The 20,866-nt window shown below is 38.1% G+C and overlaps 1 protein-coding gene across 3 annotated transcripts in view; it reads left to right on the top strand.

Moving 5' to 3' along the window:
- Nucleotides 1-7,597, top strand: part of IMPACT (impact RWD domain protein) — a 30,234-nt gene extending 22,637 nt beyond the window's left edge. For all 3 annotated transcript variants that reach the window (XM_081801479.1, XM_081801478.1, XM_006740740.3), the window contains 3 exons: nt 1,968-2,058; nt 3,703-3,837; nt 5,000-7,597. In XM_081801479.1, the coding sequence (XP_081657605.1) occupies nt 1,968-2,058; nt 3,703-3,837; nt 5,000-5,068 (295 nt within the window). In that variant the 3' untranslated portion in view covers nt 5,069-7,597. The remainder of the gene's footprint in view (nt 1-1,967; nt 2,059-3,702; nt 3,838-4,999) is intronic.
- Nucleotides 7,598-20,866: the final 13,269 nt, after the last annotated feature.

Below are 20,866 nucleotides of genomic sequence, written 5' to 3'. Positions count from 1 at the left end.
GTCCATGATTAGAATGTGCTGTGAGAGTATTAATAGCCGTTCGTTCATGCCATGTGTTTATTGAGTGCCTTCTCTATGCCAAATGCATTACGAAAGTTAATTCTGATTATTTCAGCAGTTCTGCCCCTGTAAAAAGCTTAACTTTTTCAAGATCACATGGTTGTTAAGGGGTAGACCTGAGTTTGATAATAAACTAATTTCATTTATCTCTATTTTATGCCTACATGGCTATGTGGCTGCACCTTCAACAATCACTGGCCATAATGTTGATCTTAAATTATCAAAAAGTTAGATAATATACCGGATATTCTATTTCAGGCCCCACATTATGGGGTTTTTAAGTTCCGGTGAGTATTTTTATAGTTTTGCATATTAATAGGTGATGAGCCATCACTTCTCACAAATTTCAGCATGACTACATGTAGCAGCCCATTTACCTCACTCCTTTATAACTGACAGCTGGGAATGAAAGAGCTAGCTTGTCAGAATTGTGTGTCACCCAAGAGTAAACAGGCACAAAGTGGCGGCTTGAAGGACCCCAATGGAAATAAAATAAAGGACCTTTATTTGGTATAAGGACTTTATGTTGTGTATTTTGAATGCTTAGGATCCTTTTAAGGTGACTTCCTGGTTCTGGGGCTGTGTTCCTGCTTTGGAGTTAAGGGGCACTCTTCAGACTACTGGCACACACACCTGTGGGATACTGCATCATTATCTTCCTGGCATGTGAGGAAAAAGTGAAAATGTCCGTGGGATTTCATTTTTTAAAAACCTAATAGTATTGATTTATAACTCAAATTTCCTTCATTGGTTCCATAAAATTACAGTGTTAGATTATAATTACAGTCCTAATATAAACCAACTGCTGACTCCTTTTTGCCTTAAATTTGCCACATAAAATGTTGTCTAGTAGTACTATGTTTTCTTGGAACGAGATCAACTCTAAATAATAACAGAGCCTGGTCATTGTAGGTGGGCCGTAAGTATTTATTGAGTGAATGAATGGAAAGATGGATTGAAGGATGAACGAGTGAATGAATGAATATGATGGCTATGCTAAATATGAATATATAATAAATATATGAATATGTTTGTTATAATTGACCTAGGCGTATAGATATGGTAGTACCTGGCTTTTTATAGCCCCAGCTGGAAAGATATCTTTGGTGCATTTGCCTTGTCCTAGACGGTGTCATCTGTAGGGGCCTAAGAAATCCACTAGACGGCATACTTTAACTGGCACTGATTGCTTTTTATATCTCACACTTACTCGCCATGCTTATTCTGCTACAGTGTAGCCCTACGTTATTATTCCAAATGCAAACTTTCTAGATAATTTAAATAGGTAAATACCATGTTTTATCTCTAATACTGATAACCAACTAGGGGAAAAGTTGCAGAGAAAATAAATCTTATAATTCTTAGAATCGGAGGATAGAGAAATGCTCAATGGCTAGAGTAAGATGTGAGGAAAGTATAAAATGTTCATTTATGTTGATTTTATCACCTCCATCTTTTTTATATACTTTTTGTCTCACTAGCTCTAAGGCTCTTTAAAGACAGGAGTAAGCCACTTATTTCTTGTATATCATTTCATGGTGCCTACTATGTATAATGCTTCTCTACAATAAATTCTCAATATATGTTTTTCAGTGACTGCTCTCTGTAACCTTATAGCTTCAAGGTTAAATGAAGTGTCAGATGTGTAAACTCACCTTCCCATAATCATAGCATTTCTGATTTAAAGGAGGCATCCTTGATGCCTAGCTTTCCCAAATACAAACAATGAAACATACTGGATAATGAATCATCAATGAAAATATGCCTAATGTATAGTTCAAGAAGAATTTTTTTTTGGACAAATATGCTGATTTTGGAAGTAAATTGACTGCAACAAGTATGAAGGTGTAACTCTTCGTGCAGTATTTTGGGGTTTCAAAGTGTAACCGTGTTCTGTGTCTTTCTAGAATATATTGTGAGGATAAACAGACCTTCTTACAGGACTGTGAAGACGATGGGGAGACAGCAGCTGGTGGACGCCTGCTCCATCTCATGGAGGTAAGTGTAAGTTAAACCCTGTTGGTCCTCTGCTCTGAGCCCTAAAACTTTTCAGTGAAACAGAGCTCCATTTAGGAATAAGTACATCCGTTAGGCTATGTAACGTGAAATGTATTTGGGTTAATTTTTAAACACTGATCGAGAGAAACTTGTAACCACTTGATATGGGCAGAAAGCACAGGGTTAATAACAAGTGCTGGGCTTTGAAGCCCTGTCAGTCATAGACAGTAGATTACCTTCAGCTCTGGAAGAGTATCTCCTTTTTGTTTTTCGACAGTGTTCTCCCTCTGTTTCTTCTGTTCTGTCTCTGTGCAATTCCTGTTAGTTGGGTGCTATTGGACCATCCGGATAGACCCAGAATATTGCTTTTTTTTTAAGTTGTCCATCTCATCACCTTTTAAGACATTTTCTTGCCTGTCTTCCAAGATTTCCATTGAATTTTTAAAAATGTTTAACAATCATGTATTTAAGTTTTAAGAATTCTTTTTTCCTGGGGCACATGCCTGGCTCAGTCAGAAAGGCATGCAACTCTTAACCTCAGGGTCATGGGTTCGAGCCCCACATTGGGTGTAGAGATTACTTAAATATGTTAAAAGAAAAAAGAGTTCGTCTCTATTTTTCCTTTTTTATAGTATACCGTTTTGACTTTATGGATGCAGTAGCTTCTAAAATTTCTCTGAGTATGCTAATTAGAGTTTCTTTCTTTTTTTTTTTTTTTTTAGATATTCTCTCCCTTAAATTTTTCCTGGTCCATTTTAGTTTGTTTATCTTGTCCTTTCTTTTTCATGCTGCTGGATTTTCTTAATCTGTATGGTGGTCACTGTCCATTATTTTTAAGAATGGCTTGTTTTTTTTCCTAAGGTAGTTGTTGTAGTTTCTTCTATTACTCTATGTGGAGGTTTGTTTTCTAAACAGGCCGTTCGGGGGACCTGGGTGGCTCAGTTGTTAAGTGTCTGCCCTTGGCTCAGGTTATGATCCCAGGGTCCTGGGATCCAGCCCCGCATCGGGCTCTCTGCTAAGTGGGGAGCCTGCTTCTCCCTCTCCCTCTGCCTGCCGCTCTGCCTACTTGTGCTCTCTCTCTCTCTAATAAATAAATAAAATATTAAAAAAAAAAATAAACAGGCCATTCCCTTGATAGGAAGGAGCTCTGTGTGTGGTCAGGCCTGTAGACTGGTGGGCTTCATGTTAGGAGCAGCATTTGACAGATGTCAAACTGAGGAAGACCTTGCTGGTAGGCACCAGCAATTACTCATGCAGCCCCAGTTCTTTCCAGTGGTTTGTTCAGAAGCAGGTTTTGGTTGTTGTTTGGCTTAGGGGCAAAAGGCTGCTTAAACTGAGCTATTCTGGTTGAATTCATGAAGAACTAGAACGCTACCTGCATGATCTCCCTTTAACTCTATGCGGTTGCCCCAAAATTTCGTAGTTGAGGACACTGTAGAGCAGTTTGATTTGTAAATTCCCTTCTCATTCTAACATTCTATCACCTGAATGTTAGGAATCTCACTCTGCTCACTCGTGGTTCTGCCATTAAAGTCACGGGGAAATGTTATGTGCAATTTTGTATACGGGTTATTTCATTCTCTTTTAAAACTTGAATTTGTACATGTCTACGTGTGTATCTAATTATGCTTCTGAAAATAACAGATTTTGAATGTGAGAAATGTCATGGTGGTAGTGTCACGCTGGTATGGAGGAATCCTACTAGGACCAGATCGCTTTAAACATATCAACAACTGTGCCAGAAACATACTAGTGGAGAGGAACTACACAAATTCACCGGTGAGTGGTTATTGAGATTATATAGAGAGTTTCTCACCACTGCCTATAAAAAAAAAAAAAAAGACAAAAAATTAAGAATGAATCAAAATGTTTGAGGGGCACCTGGGTGTCTCAGTTGGTTAAGCATCTGCCTTCAGCTCAGGTCATGATCCTGGGGTCCTGGGATCGAGCCCCAGGTTGGGCTCGCTGTTCAGCAGGGAGCCTGCTTCTCCCTCTCCCTCTGCCCCTCCCTCCCACGCACATGCTCTCTCTCTCTAATAAATGAATAAAATCTTCAAAAAAAAAAAAAGAATGTTTGTGGCGCATTAGAAATACCTTTGGACTAGGAAATGTAGACTTAGGTTCTATTCAGAACAGTGTGACTGGCCAGTTAGTTGTGGGACCTTGGGCAGATCACTTCATCTCTTTGAACCTTAATTTCATAGATTCATACAGAGTTTTATAAAACGCTTAAAGACCAATTAATTTTCACTCCCTAAAATTGAGGCTGGGAGAGGTTGTGTAGTTCATGCTACAGTGAACTAGATGTTCTTTAAACGTGTATAAAATTCTAGCATTCTCTGTTAGTGTCAGAGCACCTTCCCTCTCCCCTGGCATGCACTGGGATGCCTGCCTTTATACTTAAAAAATATTTTTTTGTTTCATATTTTATAAGCATATTTATTTTATTTAACGTTTGCTGCCTTCCTTTGGAAAGTGAACAATAGATTAAATGATATCCAAATTATTCAAATGTAAATCTGTTAGGAAGTGTTTTCCTTGACTATCCTTGATTATTTTAGAAATATTAAAATAGACTATAGGGGCGCCTGGGTGGCTCAGTCGTTGGGCGTCTGCCTTCGGCTCAGGTCATGATTCCAGGTCCTGGGATCGAGCCCCGCATCGGGCTCCCTGCTCCGCGGGAAGTCTGCTTCTCCCTCTCCCACTCCCCCTGCTTGTGTTCCCTCTCTCGCTGTGTCTCTCTCTCTGTCAAATAAATAAATAAAATCTTTAAAAAAAAAAATAAATAAATAAAATAGACTATAAGTAAAAGTTCTCTATGAAACAGGAAGATGATACATATGGATGTATTATACATATTCCATATGATTAGACTAAAGTTTCCTAAGCCAGTATCTTCATATAAATGGGGAGATACTACATTGATTTATGTCTTTTTTAGGAGGAATCATCTAAGGCTTTGGGAAAGAACAAAAAAGTAAGAAAAGACAAGAAGAGGAGTGAACATTAATACCTAAAATTATACGACAGGTTAATTTGCCTATCATTGTTCACAAATTCCACAGTCATCAGGGAATATTGTGCAGAGAGGATCCTGGACTGCTCAAGTCAGCCAACCCATTGTGGACACCAGCGTTATCTTTTCTTCTTTGGTTATATCATCTGCCAAAAATAGAGAACTTGTGATATATTCATGTGTATTTCAGGCTGATTCAGAAGATTTAATTTGAACTTAATTGCCACTTCATCTAATTTGAGGAAGGTAACAGTTGCCCAGGGCAGTGCCTGAATTAACTGTCCATTTCAGTACATGTCAAGTGCCTTTGTTAGGTGGGGAAGAAATGTCTCGAGAGGAGTATAAATACCTGATATCTTGTCATCAGGATTCTTATTACGTTAAATGAATATTGCCTTTTACTGCTCTTTATGGCTTATTAGAATTGGAGCTCATTGCAAATTGATCTTGGAGAGTTTATTCTTGTGATTTTGATTCACAGTAAGTCACCTTTCATTTTATAGGGTTCATCACTGAGTAATGATTAAGCAAAAATCCAGGAGTATCCATCTGCATTTACATGCTGAAGTGATAATTCATCTGCCATATTTGTTAGCATAAGTGTTATGCTTCGGTTTTTGTTGCAAATTGGTGATTGTGAAATTTCAAAATGTGATTTTCTAGCCTCTATTTTTTTTGTTTAATTCTTGTAATGTAAAGCGGTAGATATGGAGTGTCAGTAGTCTTCTCCCACCCCTGAAATGTGTTAGTGTAATAATTCTGTTTTTGGTTTTTTTTTTTTAACATCCTGAAGGTACCTTTCTCGTGATCTTCATTAAGGAATTAGGACGACACTAGAAGCTCTGCTGCAGTTAATGGGGCATTTATAGAAGGGAATAGGGGTGGGACAACCACACTGGTGTGGGGCCGGAGCACGTCATCAGGTGGTTATGTAAGTGTGATACGCGATTTCATCTGCATTCCAGCCGTCTTTCTCACCTCTGTGACTTTACGGAGTAAAGGAACAAATGTTTTGATTGGAAAAACAGAAAATCCCTCTTTTTTTTTTCCATCTTACCAGATCTTCCTTTACATCAGTGTTTTATGTTCCTTCTTTCATCTGTAAGTTATGCCCTTTGCCTCTAGGCATCGAGACAATACATTTATCTTTGAGATATAACAGTAAGTTATTAGCTGTTCCCCTTTAGATATGATTGCAAACAGTTATTGAAAGTTATTGATTGACTGCAGATTTGTCCGAGATTCTCTCCCACGGGGAGGGAGTAGAAGTTCGGAGGCAACTTGGAATGGTGCTTGCATCGTGGAGAGCATCACGGAAGAGCGGACTCAGACAGATATTCTTTTTCTGTTCCCTTGATGTCTTGCCTTTAAAAGACCCAACATCCTTATTTGGTATTTTTAATAAAAATCTAGTAAATGGCTTTACACTAGGATGGATTCTGAGAAATAAAATCCAAGTCATATTTGTTGTAAATATGTCTAATGTTGCCAGTGATCAGGAGTAATCAGAGGATGTCCTAAATACATTTAGAACACTTACCTCAGATTCCATGAAAAGTTATGTCCTTTGTTATTAACTGTTAAGTAAAGAAGTTGAAGACCATTAATTAACATTAAAGTAATTTCACAATTTTGGCATGTCTAACCTGTGAAAGAAGATATAAAACAGGAAGAATTTGGTGCTGCAGAAAAATTGAGTTAGTTTTTCTATAACACCAAATTTGAATTTCTTTCTTTTGCTGTTTCATCTCACAGTTACTTAGGTCTTTATATGGAAGACCTTTATATCTATGATCTCATTTTCCCTTATTTAAAAAAATCTTATTTTTCCTTCCTTCTACAAAATTATTAGCCACATTTTCCTGTCTAAAAAACCTAATCTCCTTTGCCCAAAGGCAGTTAGTTAGCTAGTAGGGAGAGATCCCAAAGTCTCCAATTCTGGAATCTGAGTTATTTATACTCAACCATTATGGACCCCCAACTAATGATAGCATCTTTTTCTCTATTTAAAATTTCTCTCTATTAGAGGATTTTCAGATTCTCCAAACAATAATTTTCTATAGCCAGATCTATGCTGTGGCATATTTTATAGTATATTGTATTAGTTAAAAATATTTTCCATATGCCAGTATGTAAGAGCAAGTAGCATCTACTTTTTAAATGGGAAAAGCAGTATGATTTGGAGGTATGTATCATGAAACAGAGTCTATTTGAAAAGAATTATATCAAGCTAATCACACCCAAGAAAGACTAGCATGAAGCAGATACTGTTTGGAGGGCAGGTGAAATTTACTGGGAAAATTGTATAATCACTTCTAAGTCTACTATCTAGAGATAACCATTATTAACATTTGCTATGTACATCCTTCTATTTTTTTCCTATGCATGATTTTGTATATATGGCTATTTTTCTTTCCATAAAATGGTATTAAACTGTATATACTGTTTTGTATTCTGCATATTTCATATAGAAGTATATTGTTAACATTTTCCCATGTCAATAAATATTCTTCTATGGCTTAATTTCTTATGGCTACACTGTATTCTATCTTCTGGGTATATCATGATATACTAACTAGTCCCCACATGTTTCCAATTTTTAAGTTTTTTCAAATTTTTCACTTAAATAACTATAAAAACTAAATCATTGTGTGCAGATTTTTTGGTATTTATCTCTGATGATTTTCTTAGGAAAAATCCCTAGAAATGAAATTTCCTGATCAAACCATTTACACATTCTAATAGCTTGATTGGTTTGGCCAAATTGCTCTCCAAAAAACGTTATCCCTCCATTAGCATTGTGTTAGAAGATACTTAGGATAAGGGAGATATGGAAAATAGGGATTCTGGCAAATAAAACTACCAGTATCTTTTTTTTTGTTTTGAAATAATTATAGATTTCACTAGAAGTTGTAAAAATACTCTGCTTTCCCTGCTAGTAACATCTAACATAACTATAGTATGTTTATCAAAACCAAGAAATATATTCTGCCTGCAAGTTCTTTATCGGGTATGTGATTTGCAAATAATCTCCCATTTTGTTGCTTGTCTCTTAATTCTCTCTCTCTCCCCCTTTTCTTTTGTCTTTTCATTTTCTTGACAGTGTTTTTCACAGAGTAAAAGTGTTTAATTTTGAAGAGATATAATTCACCTTTTTTTGTTGTTATGTTTTTGGTGTTATGTCTAAAGACTTTGCCTACCCCCAGGTCATGAAGATTTTCTCCTTTTTAAAGTTTTAGTTTTTTTTAGATCTATTATCCATTTTTAGTTAATTTTTATATAAGTTTTAATTTGCAGTTCATTTTTTTGCATATGGATATCTGATTATGTAAGTGATTAATTTTTTAAATTGAACTTCTTATTGATGAATTTTCATAAAATAAAATTATATAACCAGCACTTCAGTTGGAAGAAAGGACAGTACCAGCACCACAGACTCCCCTTGTGTCTTATCCTACATCAGCTGCTCTCCCCCTTTGCCACGTAACCACCTCCCTGACTTCTGACACCAGAAATTAATTGGGTCTGTTTTGACTCTCACATAAGTGGAATCACACAGTCCTTGCTTGGACTCCTTTTATTCCAACATTTTGGGAGATTCATCTGGATTGCTGTATGTAGCAGTGCTTTTATTCTTCCCACTGCATAATATTCCACTAAATGAACATGGCAATTTATCAATTCTATTTATGGATATTTGGGTCTCCAGTCTGAGGCTGTTATAATCAGTGCTGTTAAAATTTTCTTGTATATGGTTTTTAGTCCACATACGTACACATTTCTTTTTCTTTTTTTTTTTTTTTAAGATATTATTTATTTATTTGAGAGAGAGAATGAGATAGAGCATGAGGGAGGAGGGTCAGAGGGAGAAGCAGATTCCCTGCTAACAGCAGGGAGCCCGATGCGGGACTCGATCCTGGGACTCCAGGATCATGACCTGAGCCGAAGGCAGTCGCTTAACCAACTGAGCCACCCAGGTGCCCCCATACGTACACATTTCTAAAGCATGCATCCCTAGAAATGGCTTTGCCGAGTTAGGATATGTATATGTGAAGCTTTAGAGTACTCTGCCCCAAGGTGTGCTGGTGAGTTTTTAACAACTGACTCTGGAGTGGTTGTTCGTTAATAATGCGTGCCAGTTCCTGTGGTGTAAATACTCCCGCTCTGCCCAGTTCCAAGCTACCAGTGTGAAATCTACCAGCTGGCAAACTTCCTGAAAACCCAACAGTCACTTCTTGGTGAGCTCCAGCACACACTACTCATACTCACAAACACTTTCCCAAGCAGTTAAACCAATTTACACTCCTACCCATAGTGAACAAACTTCCAGTTGCTGCATATCAACATTTGGTATTACCTGACTTTCAATCTAATTATGCTGTGTGGTAATGGTTTCCCTTTGTGGTCTTAATTTGCATTCCCCTGATGACTAATGAAATTGAACACCTTTGGTTACTACATTTTATACCTGAGGTGATGGAGTAATCTTATAATGACACATTTCCCCCCTTCCAGGAATGGAAATATTGGGGCTTGTTATCAACTTGGTTCAGAGACAGAGAAATAAGTTTACAATTTTGCATATCTGAGCACCTAGTCTGTAAATTTCAATACTCCATCACTGCCCCACTGGTATATTCTCTGTGAATTTATCAGGAAACGTAATCCTTTTTTGCTCTTAGTTTCCTCATTTGTAAAAGTGTGGATTAGGATTCCTCCCTGTCTGGGATAGTACGGAGATTAAATGAGATGCCTTCCACCGTGCTTAGTATGTGATAAGCATCTAATAAAGCCATTAGATAAGTATTCTCTTTTCCTCACTTTTTAGGGGAGAACTGTCCTCTTACTTAAGGTAGGCTATTGCTGAGGATTTTAACAGTACCTAGAATTTTAAGTTGACACGGAGGTTATGACGTTCTGACATTCCCTTAGGCAGTGTAGTATAGCGGCTTTGAGATGGCTCTCTGGAGCCTGTCAGGTTTGAATCCCATGTCTGCTTTTGGCTAGCCTTGCAAGTTTGAGCAAGTTACGTAATTTCTCTGCATTCAGTTTTGAAAAGTTTATAAAGAGCTAATCAAGCCATGGGATGATACAGAAAGACTGCTGAGTTAGGGAGATGCAATAGAGAACGCTCAATCTAGCCAAGGAGTACAGACCAAGGCCGACAAACTTTTTCAGTGAATAGCCAAATACTATATATATTGGGCTTTATGAGCCTCATCAGTACACCTACTCCCGTTTTGCCCTAGTGTGTAAGTAGAGACAATATGCACACTAATAATGGCATGGCTATGTTCCAATAAAACTGTGGATATTGAAATTGAGTTTCATATAATATTCATGTGTCATGAAATATTTTGCTCTTGATTTTTTTTTCAACGTGTGAACATGTATAAAGGAAAACGCTCTTCCTGTGTCTCCTCTCAAAAACTATTTGTAGAATACTTCACTTCTGACACTGGATGTGTAGGTTTTCCACACATCAGGTAACCCAGCAACACCAGGTTGGTGTCCCACAATTCAATTCAGGTCTAACACTGTCTACCTAGAAATCGCATCAGAGCCTGCAGGTTAAGGGCTCAGTCTCAGAAGAGGCCCAACTTCATATGCCAAGTCCAGGTTGTCTCCTGTGCTTCTAGCCCACCTGGTGTAACTCGGAGATTCCCAAGGTCCCCTCTTCTGGTTGGATTAATTTGCTAGAGTGGCTCACAGAACTCAGGAAGGCATTCTACTTACTTGATTATGGGTTTATTAAAAAAAGATATGACTCAGAAACAGCCTGATGGAAGAGATGCATAGGGCAAAGCCAGTAGGAAAGGGCTCTCTATGGAGCATTCCGCCCTCCTTGTTTGTCCATGTTCACCAACCTGTAAGCTCTCTGAGCTGTCTTTTTGGACTTCTATGGAGGCTTCATTTCATAGGCTTGATTAAACCATTAGCCCCTGGCAATTGATTCAACCTCCAGCCAGCCCCTCCCCTCTCCTCAGAGGTCAGGGGTGGAACTAAAAATTACACCCTTTTAATCACACATTTGGTTTCCCTGGAAACCAGCACGCCCCCGCCCCCACCCCTGGGACTTACCAAAAGTCACATCATTGCTTAAACTCAGGTGTGGTTGCAAGGGGCTTGTTATGAATAACAAGACACTTAATGCCTTTTTGGCTGGAGCTGTTTCAAGAACCAAAGACAAAAGACCAAATATTATAACAAAGATGCTCTTATCACTTAGGAAATTTCTAGGGTTCTAGGACTTCTGGGCCAGAAATAGGGATAAAGACCAAATATATATTTCTAATTATAAATCACAATATCACAGCATGTAAAAACCATTCTTAGTTCAGGTGCTGAACTATGGTCCGTGAGCCGTCATTTGGTAGAAAGAGAAAGGCAAGTCAAAAATTATAATGCTTACAGATGGATTTTGGTTTCTGAACCTAGGGAAGAGTTTTTTTGTTTTGATTTGCTTTTTGTTTTTCCATTAGCCCTGGTTTTGAGTTACATATACTGCTTAGGGGAACAATAAAGTTAATTCATATATCAGGACACAAAAAATGCAGGCTGCCCTAGTAGCACGACCCGTTTCATAAATCGAAACATAGGTCAGCCTACACTTACGGGAATTGCATCTCAAGTAAACCCAACCTGTATCAATCACAAACCAACTCAGCTTTAGCTAGCTTACCCTACCCTAAAGTAGGACCTGCTAGCCTTTTAAGGAATCTCTGACTCCCTAGCCAACCATGCCCTGTTTCTGCTCACCTCTCCTAATGCTCTATAAAACTCACTCTTGCCCAAAATCCCTCCGAAAGAATGCTCTGCTGCTTGTGAGGCACTGTAGTCCCCTAACCTGTGGGTTGTTTTCCCTTGAATAAAGGACGTGAACCTCTTTACCAAATTGTGTTATTGTCATTTGACAGGCAAGAGATAAATCACAACTATGTGTAATTAAGGAGAATTAGATTTGCAAATCAGAGTTGGATTTAAATTTTGGTTCCATGCTTTGGACCAGGAAGCCATTTTGGACAAGTTACTTAACTTCTTTGAGCCTTATTTTTTTCATCTGTAAAATGAGGCTAATAATCCTTCCTCACAGGGCTTTTGGAGGGTTGAATGAAATGAGATCATGGGTAAAATGTTACTAGTCTAAAGTTTCCCACAGAGCGGGAGCTAAATAGATGAAGGTCAGCATGTTTCTTAAAGAAGCGAAATCAGATTGGTCTGAAATCAATGATATTGGTGCTGAATATGCCACCCCGAAATCTGCCTCTTCCACACAGCAGAAGATCTGATAACTGAGTAAAAGTTACCTTTTTGTAATGGAAATCTACATTTATAAGGGAAATTTACATTGGAAAGGGGTCCGGTACCAGGAAGAGAGTGATTACCAGATAACAACTTTTTCACCTGAGAGTCTTACCTGCAAGGTAGGGCAGGCTTTGCTTACCAATCATTTCCTCATTTCCTCCTCTGTCTTCCTGTAAATTACCTCCTCTCCCACAACACTTACTGTCTTCAGCGGGAAATGCTATTTAAGGTAGTGGCTTGGACAATCTCAGGAGTTTTACTTATTTTTCCTGGGTATCTCCCACGTATACATGAGGCATACACATTAATAAACTTCTGCTTTTTTTCTTTTGTTAAATCTGTTTTTTATTACAGGGAGTCTTTGCCAAGAACTCAGAGGGTATAAGGAAAAGTAATTTTTTTCTCCCCTATAATGCAAAAGGGTGTCAAAAGAAAAGCCAAGTGAGAGATGATGGTGACCTGAATGGAGCTGTTGATGGTGGGGAAAGATGGAAGTGGATGGATGTAAGATATATTTAGGAGGCAAAACTGAGAGAACTTGGTGATTGGAAGTGAAGGTTGAGGCAAAGAGAGGAGTTAAGATTGGCATTCAAGTACTGGGCTGGCAATTGGGTAGACAATGGTGCCATTTGCATCTAACATGGGTTCCTAATTGGGAAGCCATTTTATCGCCCCTTAGATGCCTGGAACCCTTCATTGCTGTTGCTCTTCCATCTTACTCATGTACATGATGCACTTCAGGTATCTGCCTGCTGAATGCTGCCAGCCTGGATGTGATGATTTTGTTTTGGCTGGCCCAGATGCATTAGGTTGGACAAAAGGGAAGCCAGACATCAGAGGAATTGGATTTCCTGAGAAAAGAACCCAAAGAAACTTCCTTGGGGGAAAAAAAAAAAGAAAAGAAAGTGAGCAATTAAACATTATGGGATGATCTCAAGTCAAAATGGAGATGCTCTTTGGAGCCAAGACAGGAGAGTGAGTCAGGAAACCAGCAGCGGAATACAGGAAGGAAGAATGTTGGCTTGGACACAGCTGTGGTTCTCAGCGAGTGGGAAGTGTAGAAGGGTGTGGATCAGAAGTCTCAAAAGCATTTTTCTCTTTTCAACAAGAAACACCACTATGGAGTCAAGCACGCACAGCAGCACAGCCTGAAGCGAAGGGGTAGTTTAGATTTAAAATGGAAAGAGGTATTGTCATAAAAGGGATGTAGGCAGGATTGAACAATTTGTCAAGGTAAGACTGTAGAATATATAGAAGAAAAATGCCTATAGGTTTAAAAAACATTTAGAAAACCAAGGCAGTATAGATGAAGTAGGCATCAATGTTGACTCTTTGGGGAAACTTTTTCTTCTTTTAAGCTGACTCTTTTTCATTTTTTGTTTTTATCTATGTCTGATTCTAGTAATAACAATGCTTAAAAACTAATAAGAATCATTGGATCTGACACCAAAAGCACAGGCAAGGAAAGCAAAACTAGACAAATTGGACTTCTTCAAAATAAAAAACCTTGCATCAAAGGACACAATTGACAGAGTGACAAGGCAACCCATGGAACGGGAGAAAATATTTGCAAATCATGTACCTGGTAAAGGAGTTGATACCCAGAATATAGAGAACTCCTAAAATTCAACAACCAAAAAACCCCCAATTTAAAATTGGGCAAAGTACTTGAATAGGTATTTATTCATAGACTATATACAAATGGCACATGAACAGATGTCCAACATCATTAATCTTTAGGGAAATGCAAATCAAAACCATAATGAGAAATCACATCATACCCATTAAGATGGCTACTATGAAAAAACCCCCAAATAATAAGTGTTGGCAAGAGTGTGGAGATATTGGAGCCCTTGTGCACTGCTGGTAGGAATATAAAATGGTACAGCCACTAGGGAAAACAGTATGGCGATTCCTCAAAAAATTAAACATAGAATTACCATATGATACAGCAATTCCCGTTCTGGGTATATACCCCAAGAACTGAAAGCAGGGTCTTGAAGAGATATTTGCACATCTATATTCATAGCAGCATTATTCATGAAAGCCAAAAGGTAAAAGCAACCCAAGTGTCCATCAACAGTTAAATAGATACCCAAAATGTGTTATATACATTCAATGAGATATTATTTATCCTTAGAAAGGAAGGCAATTCTGACACTTGCTACAAAATGGATCAACTTTGAGGATATTATGCTAAGTGAAATAAGCCAGTCACAAAAGGACAAATACTATGATTCTTCTTTTTTTTTTAAAGATTTTGTTTATTTATTTAACAGAGATAGAGAGAGAGCACAAGTAGGCAGAGCGGCAGACAGAGGGAGAGGGAGAAGCAGACTCTCCGCCGAGCAGGGAGCCTGATGCGGGGCTCAATTCCAGGACCCTGGGATCATGACCTGAGCTGAAGGCAGCCGCTTAACCGACTGAGCCACTCAGGCGCCCCTGTATGATTCTTCTTATATGAGGTACTTAGGGTCCTTGAATTCATAGAGACAGAAAGTAAAATGGTGGGTTGCCAGGGGCTGAGAAGAAGGGAAAACTGGAAAATGGGAAATTGTTGGTAATGGGTGTAGAGTCTCAGTTTTGCCAAGATGAAGAGTTCTGGAGATTGGTTGTATAACAACTTAACCTACTGAATGGCACATTTAAAAATGGTTTGGTTAGTAAATCTTAAGTTATGCGTCTTTGCTACAATTAAAAAAAGTAGTAAGACCCTATATGGTGTAGGGTAGCCTTGGCTTTGTTTTAACTGTCATGAGGTGATGTGGCAGGCAGGAAGAAAGCTCCAGAGGGAGTAGCTGATGGAAGTTGTCCAAAGGCATTGGATGGGTCTAATCAGTGTGAGAAAAAAAATCCCCAACTGAAATAAATGACTTAGGGGAATTGCATTGGTGGGAGGACCTACCGCTTATAGTTCATTATTTTATAAATCTATTGAGAACTTTTGCTTGGAGCTGGAGTGCCAGAGGGCTAGAGAGAGAATCTTGTGAAATGAAGCAGAAGTAGGCAATGAGTCAGTCAGGTAGGATCTTGTAGACCCGGATAAGATCTTAAGAAGAGCAATGTGAAACAACGAAAGCATTTTAAGCAGAAGAGTGACACAATCAGATTTGTCTTTTAGGAAAAGAACTCTAGCTGCTTGGCAGAAAATGGATTGAAAATGAACAAGAGCGGATAATGAGAAGCACTGAAGAAGCTGTTGCAGTAATAAAGAATTAGTGGTAGTTTGGATTAGGATAATGGCAATGGAGATGAAGCTCTGTAAATGAATTTGAAAGACATTTAGGAAGCAAACTTAGAATCTGGTGATGGATTGGGTAACAGGATGAGCCACTGGCACAGATGCATATTCTGATACTCTCATAAATATACCCGTTAAAATTTCTTTGTTTATTTTCTGGGGGTTTCTTCAGGACTCCTTTTTCTAGGCTTTTGTGCGTTGCCTGCGATACACTTGGGTGCCATCCCTCAACACAGGGATGACAAATGTGTGCCATGGTTTCCAAAACTGGAATATCACAGAACATCATTGGCATATGCCAGTTTTTAAAAGTTATTTTTAACTTTAATTAATTTTGTTTCATTTGGCTTGTTAGTTGGCAAATTAGTTACATATTCTAATTAGGATGAAAAAAATAACTGGAGAAAGCTTGGGTTTTGTTTGCTTTGATTTTTAATAATTCGAATTTCCTTTTGGCTTTTATTATAAGGGAGTGGAAAAACTAAATTTGGCTTTGCTAATACGATTGTATGGCACCTACCTACTGATGATGGAATCTATGACTCATTGTTGAAACTACTGAGTGAAGTCATAAAACTGTGTTTACAATATACATTTACAGCGAATCCAAGTCCACTTTCAAATAACACTGTACTATTTCATGCGCCATAGGTAGTATGAATATGCTATAATAACAAAAAAAATCCTAATTCCTCCCTTCTGTCCCTTGTGTCATTGCTGTCATTCATTTCATTTACATGTAAGCATATATGTGATATCTACATAAGCATACATAACCAAATATATTACTGGTATTATTATTTTAAACAAACTGTTATCTGGGAGATCAATTAAGAATTAGAAAAATAGAAGTATTTACCTTCACTTATTCTTTCTTCAGTGCTCTTCCTTAGCTTATGTAGATCCACGTTTCCGACCAATAGTATTTTCTTTCTCTCTAAAAAGCTTTTAACATTTCTTGCAAGGCAGGTCTACCGCCAAAAGTTCCCTCAATTTTTGTTTTTCTGAAAAAGTCTATTTCTCCCTCACTTTTGAAGGATAATTTTGCAGGGTTCTGGATTCTGGGTTGGTGGATTTTTCTCTCAACCCTTTCAGTATTTCACTGTACTTTCATCTTCCTGGCATAGTTTCTGAGAAGTTGGATGTAATTCTTGTCTTTGTTCTTTTATGGGTAAGGTGTTTTTTTCCTCTGAAATTGTATCAGGACTTTATCTTTCATTTTCTGTAAGTTTGAAATAATATGCCTAGGCGTAGTTTTTTGAGTGTTTATCCAGCTTAGTGTTCTCTAAGTTTCCTGGATCTATGGTTTGGTGTCTGACATTTGGGGAAATTCTCAGTCATTGATGTTTCAAATTTTTCTTCTGTTCCTTTCTCTCTTTCTTCACCTTCTGGTATTCTAATAATACATATGTTACACCATTTGTAGTCGTCCCTCAGTCCTTGGATATTCTTTTCTTTCTTTCAGTCTTTGTTCTTTTTGCTTTTTGGCTTTCCAGGATTCTATATACATGTACTTGAGCTCAGAGAGTCTTTCTTTCAGCCATGTCCATATTTACTAATAAGCCCAGCAAAGGCATTCTTCATTTTTGTTACAGTGTTTTTTATCTCTAGCATTTATTTTTGGTTCTTTCTTAGGATTTCTACCTCTCTGCTTATATTGCCCGTTTGTGCTTTTCTTTCTCTTTCAAAAAACTGAGGTATAACTGACATATAACATTATGTTAGTTTCAGATGTACAACATAATGTTTTGAGATTTGTATATATTGCAAAATTGTCACCACAGTAAGTCTAGTTACCATAAGTAGTTACATAACTTTTTTTTCCTTGTGATGATAACTTTTAAGATTTACTCTTTTAGCAACTTTCAAATATTATTAACTATAGTCATCATGCTGTAGATTACATCCCCATGACTTACATAACTGGAAGATTGTAACTTTTGACCCCTTTTACCCATTTTGGCTATACTCCCTCCCACTCACTACCTCTGGCAGGCACCTATCTGTTCTCTGTATCTATGAGCTTGGTTGTTGTTGTTGTTGTTGTTTTAATTTTTAGATTCCACATACATGTGAGATCATATAGTTTTTGGCTTTCTATGTCTGATTTATTTCACTTGACATAATGCCCTCGAGGTCCATCCATGGTATCACAAATGGCAAGATTTCATTCTTTTTTGTTTGTTTTATTTTTTTAATAAACATATAATGTATTATTTGTTTCAGGGGCACAGGTCTGTGATTCATCAGTCTTACACAAATCACAGTGCTCACCATAGTACCTACCCTCTCCAATGTCCATCACCCAGCCACCCCATCCCTCTCACCCCCCTCCACTCCAGCAACCCTCAGTTTGTTTCCTGAGATTAGGAGTCTCTTATGGTTTGTCTCCCTTGCTGGTTTCTTCTTATTTCACTTTTCCCTCCCTTCCCCTGTGATCCTCTGTCTTATTTCTCAAATTCCTCATATCAGTGAGATCATATGATATTTGTCTTTCTCTGACTGACTTATTTTGCTTAGCATAATACCCTCTAGTTCCATCCACTTTGTTGCAAATGGCAAGATTTCATTTTTTTGATGGCTGCATAATATTCCATTGTATATATACACCACATCTTCTTTATCCATTAATCTGTTGATGGACATCTAGGCTCTTTCCATAGTTTGGCTATTGTGGACATTGCTGCTATAAACATTGGGGTGCATGTGCCCCTTCGGATCACTACATTTGTATCTTTGGGGTAAATACCAGTAGTGCAATTGCTAGGTCGTAGGGTAGCTTTATTTTCAACTTTTCTGAGGAACTGCCATACTGTTTTCCAGAGTGGCTGCCCAACTTGCATTCCCACCAACAGTGTAAGAGGGTTCCCCTTTCTCCGCATCCCCGCCAACATCTGTCATTTCCTGACTTGTTAATTTTAGCCATTCTGACTGGTGTGAGGTGGTATCTCATTGAGGTTCTGATTTGTATTTCCCTGATGCCGAGTGATGTTGAGCACTTTTTCATGTGTCTGTTGGCCATTTGGATGTCTTCTTTGCAGAAATGTCTATTCATGTCTTCTGCCCACTTCTTGATTGGATTCTTTGTTCTTTGCGTGTTGAGTTTGATAAGTTCTTTATAGATTTTGGATACTAGCCCTTTATCTGATATGTCGTTTGCAAATAAGATTTCATTCTTTTTATGGCTGAATGATATTCCATTTTATGTATGTATATACACTACATTTTCCTTTTCATTCATCCATCAGTGGACACCTAGGTTGTTTCCATATCTTGGCTATTGTAAATAATGCTGCAATGAACACAGAGGTACATATACCTTTTCAAGTTAGTGTTTGCTCCTCCATTCTTGGATGCTGCTTATGTTACCCATTAGAGCCCTTAGCATATTCATTATAGTTGTTTTAAATTCCCTGTCTGATAATTCCGTCATCCCTGCCATGTTTGGTTTTGATGCTTGCCCCAACTCTTCAGATGATTTTTTGCCTTTTGGTATGCCTTGTAATTTTTTTTTGATAGCCAGATATGATGTACTGGGTAAAAAGAACTGCTGTAAATAGGCCTTTAGTGGTGTGGTAATGAGGTGTCAGGAGAGGCGAAGCATTCTATAGTCCTATGATTATGTCTGGTCTTTTAGTGAGCCCATGCCTCTGGACTGTGAACTGCACAAATATTTCTTACTCTCTTCCCTTAGGGGGGACAGGATGGCCAGAGTGGGCTGGAGTTGGGTGTTTCTGTTCCCCTAGATCTGTTCGGCTCTGATCTAACCCCAGCAGGTTAGGCTCTGGTTAACTAGTTTCCCTTGAGGTCAGGCCTTGTTCAGAACAGAGTGCTCTGGCATATTTCAAAATGGTTCTTTTTTCCCTCCCCCTGCTGGAAGTATGAGGGAATTTTTCTGATGAATACCCTGGGAACTTGGTCAAGCTCTTGGAAATTAATCTCACAGTATTGTGGGGCTCTCCCTATGACTGGATCCCCGTGGAATTTTAAACTCTGAGTTGTCTGCACTGGTCCTCTAGCGATTCGTCAATTACAGTTCAGGTTTTCTTACCTTGGCACCAGTTTCTTAGTGTTTTCTGTTTTCAGACTTCCTGCTGTGATAACTCATCACTCTGTGTATTTGCTTGTCTGTCTTTCCAGTCTTGAGGACAGCAGTTTGCCCTGTGTCCTTCCCTCTCTTATGCATCCAAGAGTTGATTTTTCAGTCTGGTCAGCTTTTTACTTAGTAGGGTGGAGTAATGAATTCCAAGCTGCTTACATGTGGAATCAGAAGTTCTAAGACCATGTTTGCTTATGTTCCCTAGCTTGTTTACATATAATCATAATGACCAGATTTTAAACGAAATTCTGTACTTAAGACTGAAAATTCATGCTGTTCAGCTCTATCTGCCAATTATGCTGTTGTTCTTTTTAAAAATTTTTTTAGAAGAGCTTAAATGAATCTACATTGTTTGAATGCTAAAATGTGATTTAATATTGATCTTAAGTGCTGGTGAGTTTTCTTTTTAATATTGGCTTCCCTAATAATTTTATGTCTTGAATTTAAATGATTTCATGTCTTGAACCTTACATTTCTATTTCACAAGCTTGATATATACTTTATTTGATGTTTAAGAGAGAAAGAAATTATTAAACTGAATGGTAAATAAGAGTATTGTACTTGCATAAGAACAGACATAAAGATCAATGAACTAGAATTGAGAATCAAGAAATAAACCCATACATTTATGGTCAGTTGATTTTCTTTTTTTAAAGATTTTATTTCTTTATTTGACAGAGAAAGAGACACAGTGAGAAAGGGAACACAAGCAGGGGGAATGGGAGAGGGAGAAGCAGGCTTCCCACGGAGCAGGGAGCCCGATGCGGGGCTTGATCCCAGGACCCTGGGATCATGACCTGAGCCGAAGGCAGACGCTTAACGACTGAGCCACCCAGGCGCCCCGTCAGTTGATTTTCTACAAGGATTCCAAGGCAATTCAATGGGTAAAAAGTAGCCTTTCCAACAAATAGTGTCAACTTGATATCCACATGCAAAACAATGAAGTTGCACCCTTACCTAACACCATATATGAAAATTGGCTCAAATGTGTCAAAGACCTAAATATAAGAGCCAAAACTATAAAATTTATAGAAGAAAACATACTAGTAAATCTTCATGACCTTGGATTAGATAGTGGTTTCTTAGATGTGAAACCGAAGGCATGGGCAATTAAAAATAATAAATAGGAATTCATCAAAATTAAAAA

The sequence above is a fragment of the Leptonychotes weddellii genome, chromosome 13 (genome assembly GCF_054177405.1).
Source record: "Leptonychotes weddellii isolate Sample4059 chromosome 13, ASM5417740v2, whole genome shotgun sequence".
NCBI lineage: Eukaryota > Metazoa > Chordata > Mammalia > Carnivora > Phocidae > Leptonychotes > Leptonychotes weddellii.
Note: the sequence above shows the minus strand (reverse complement) of the source record. Positions and strands in the feature narration are given on the sequence as shown.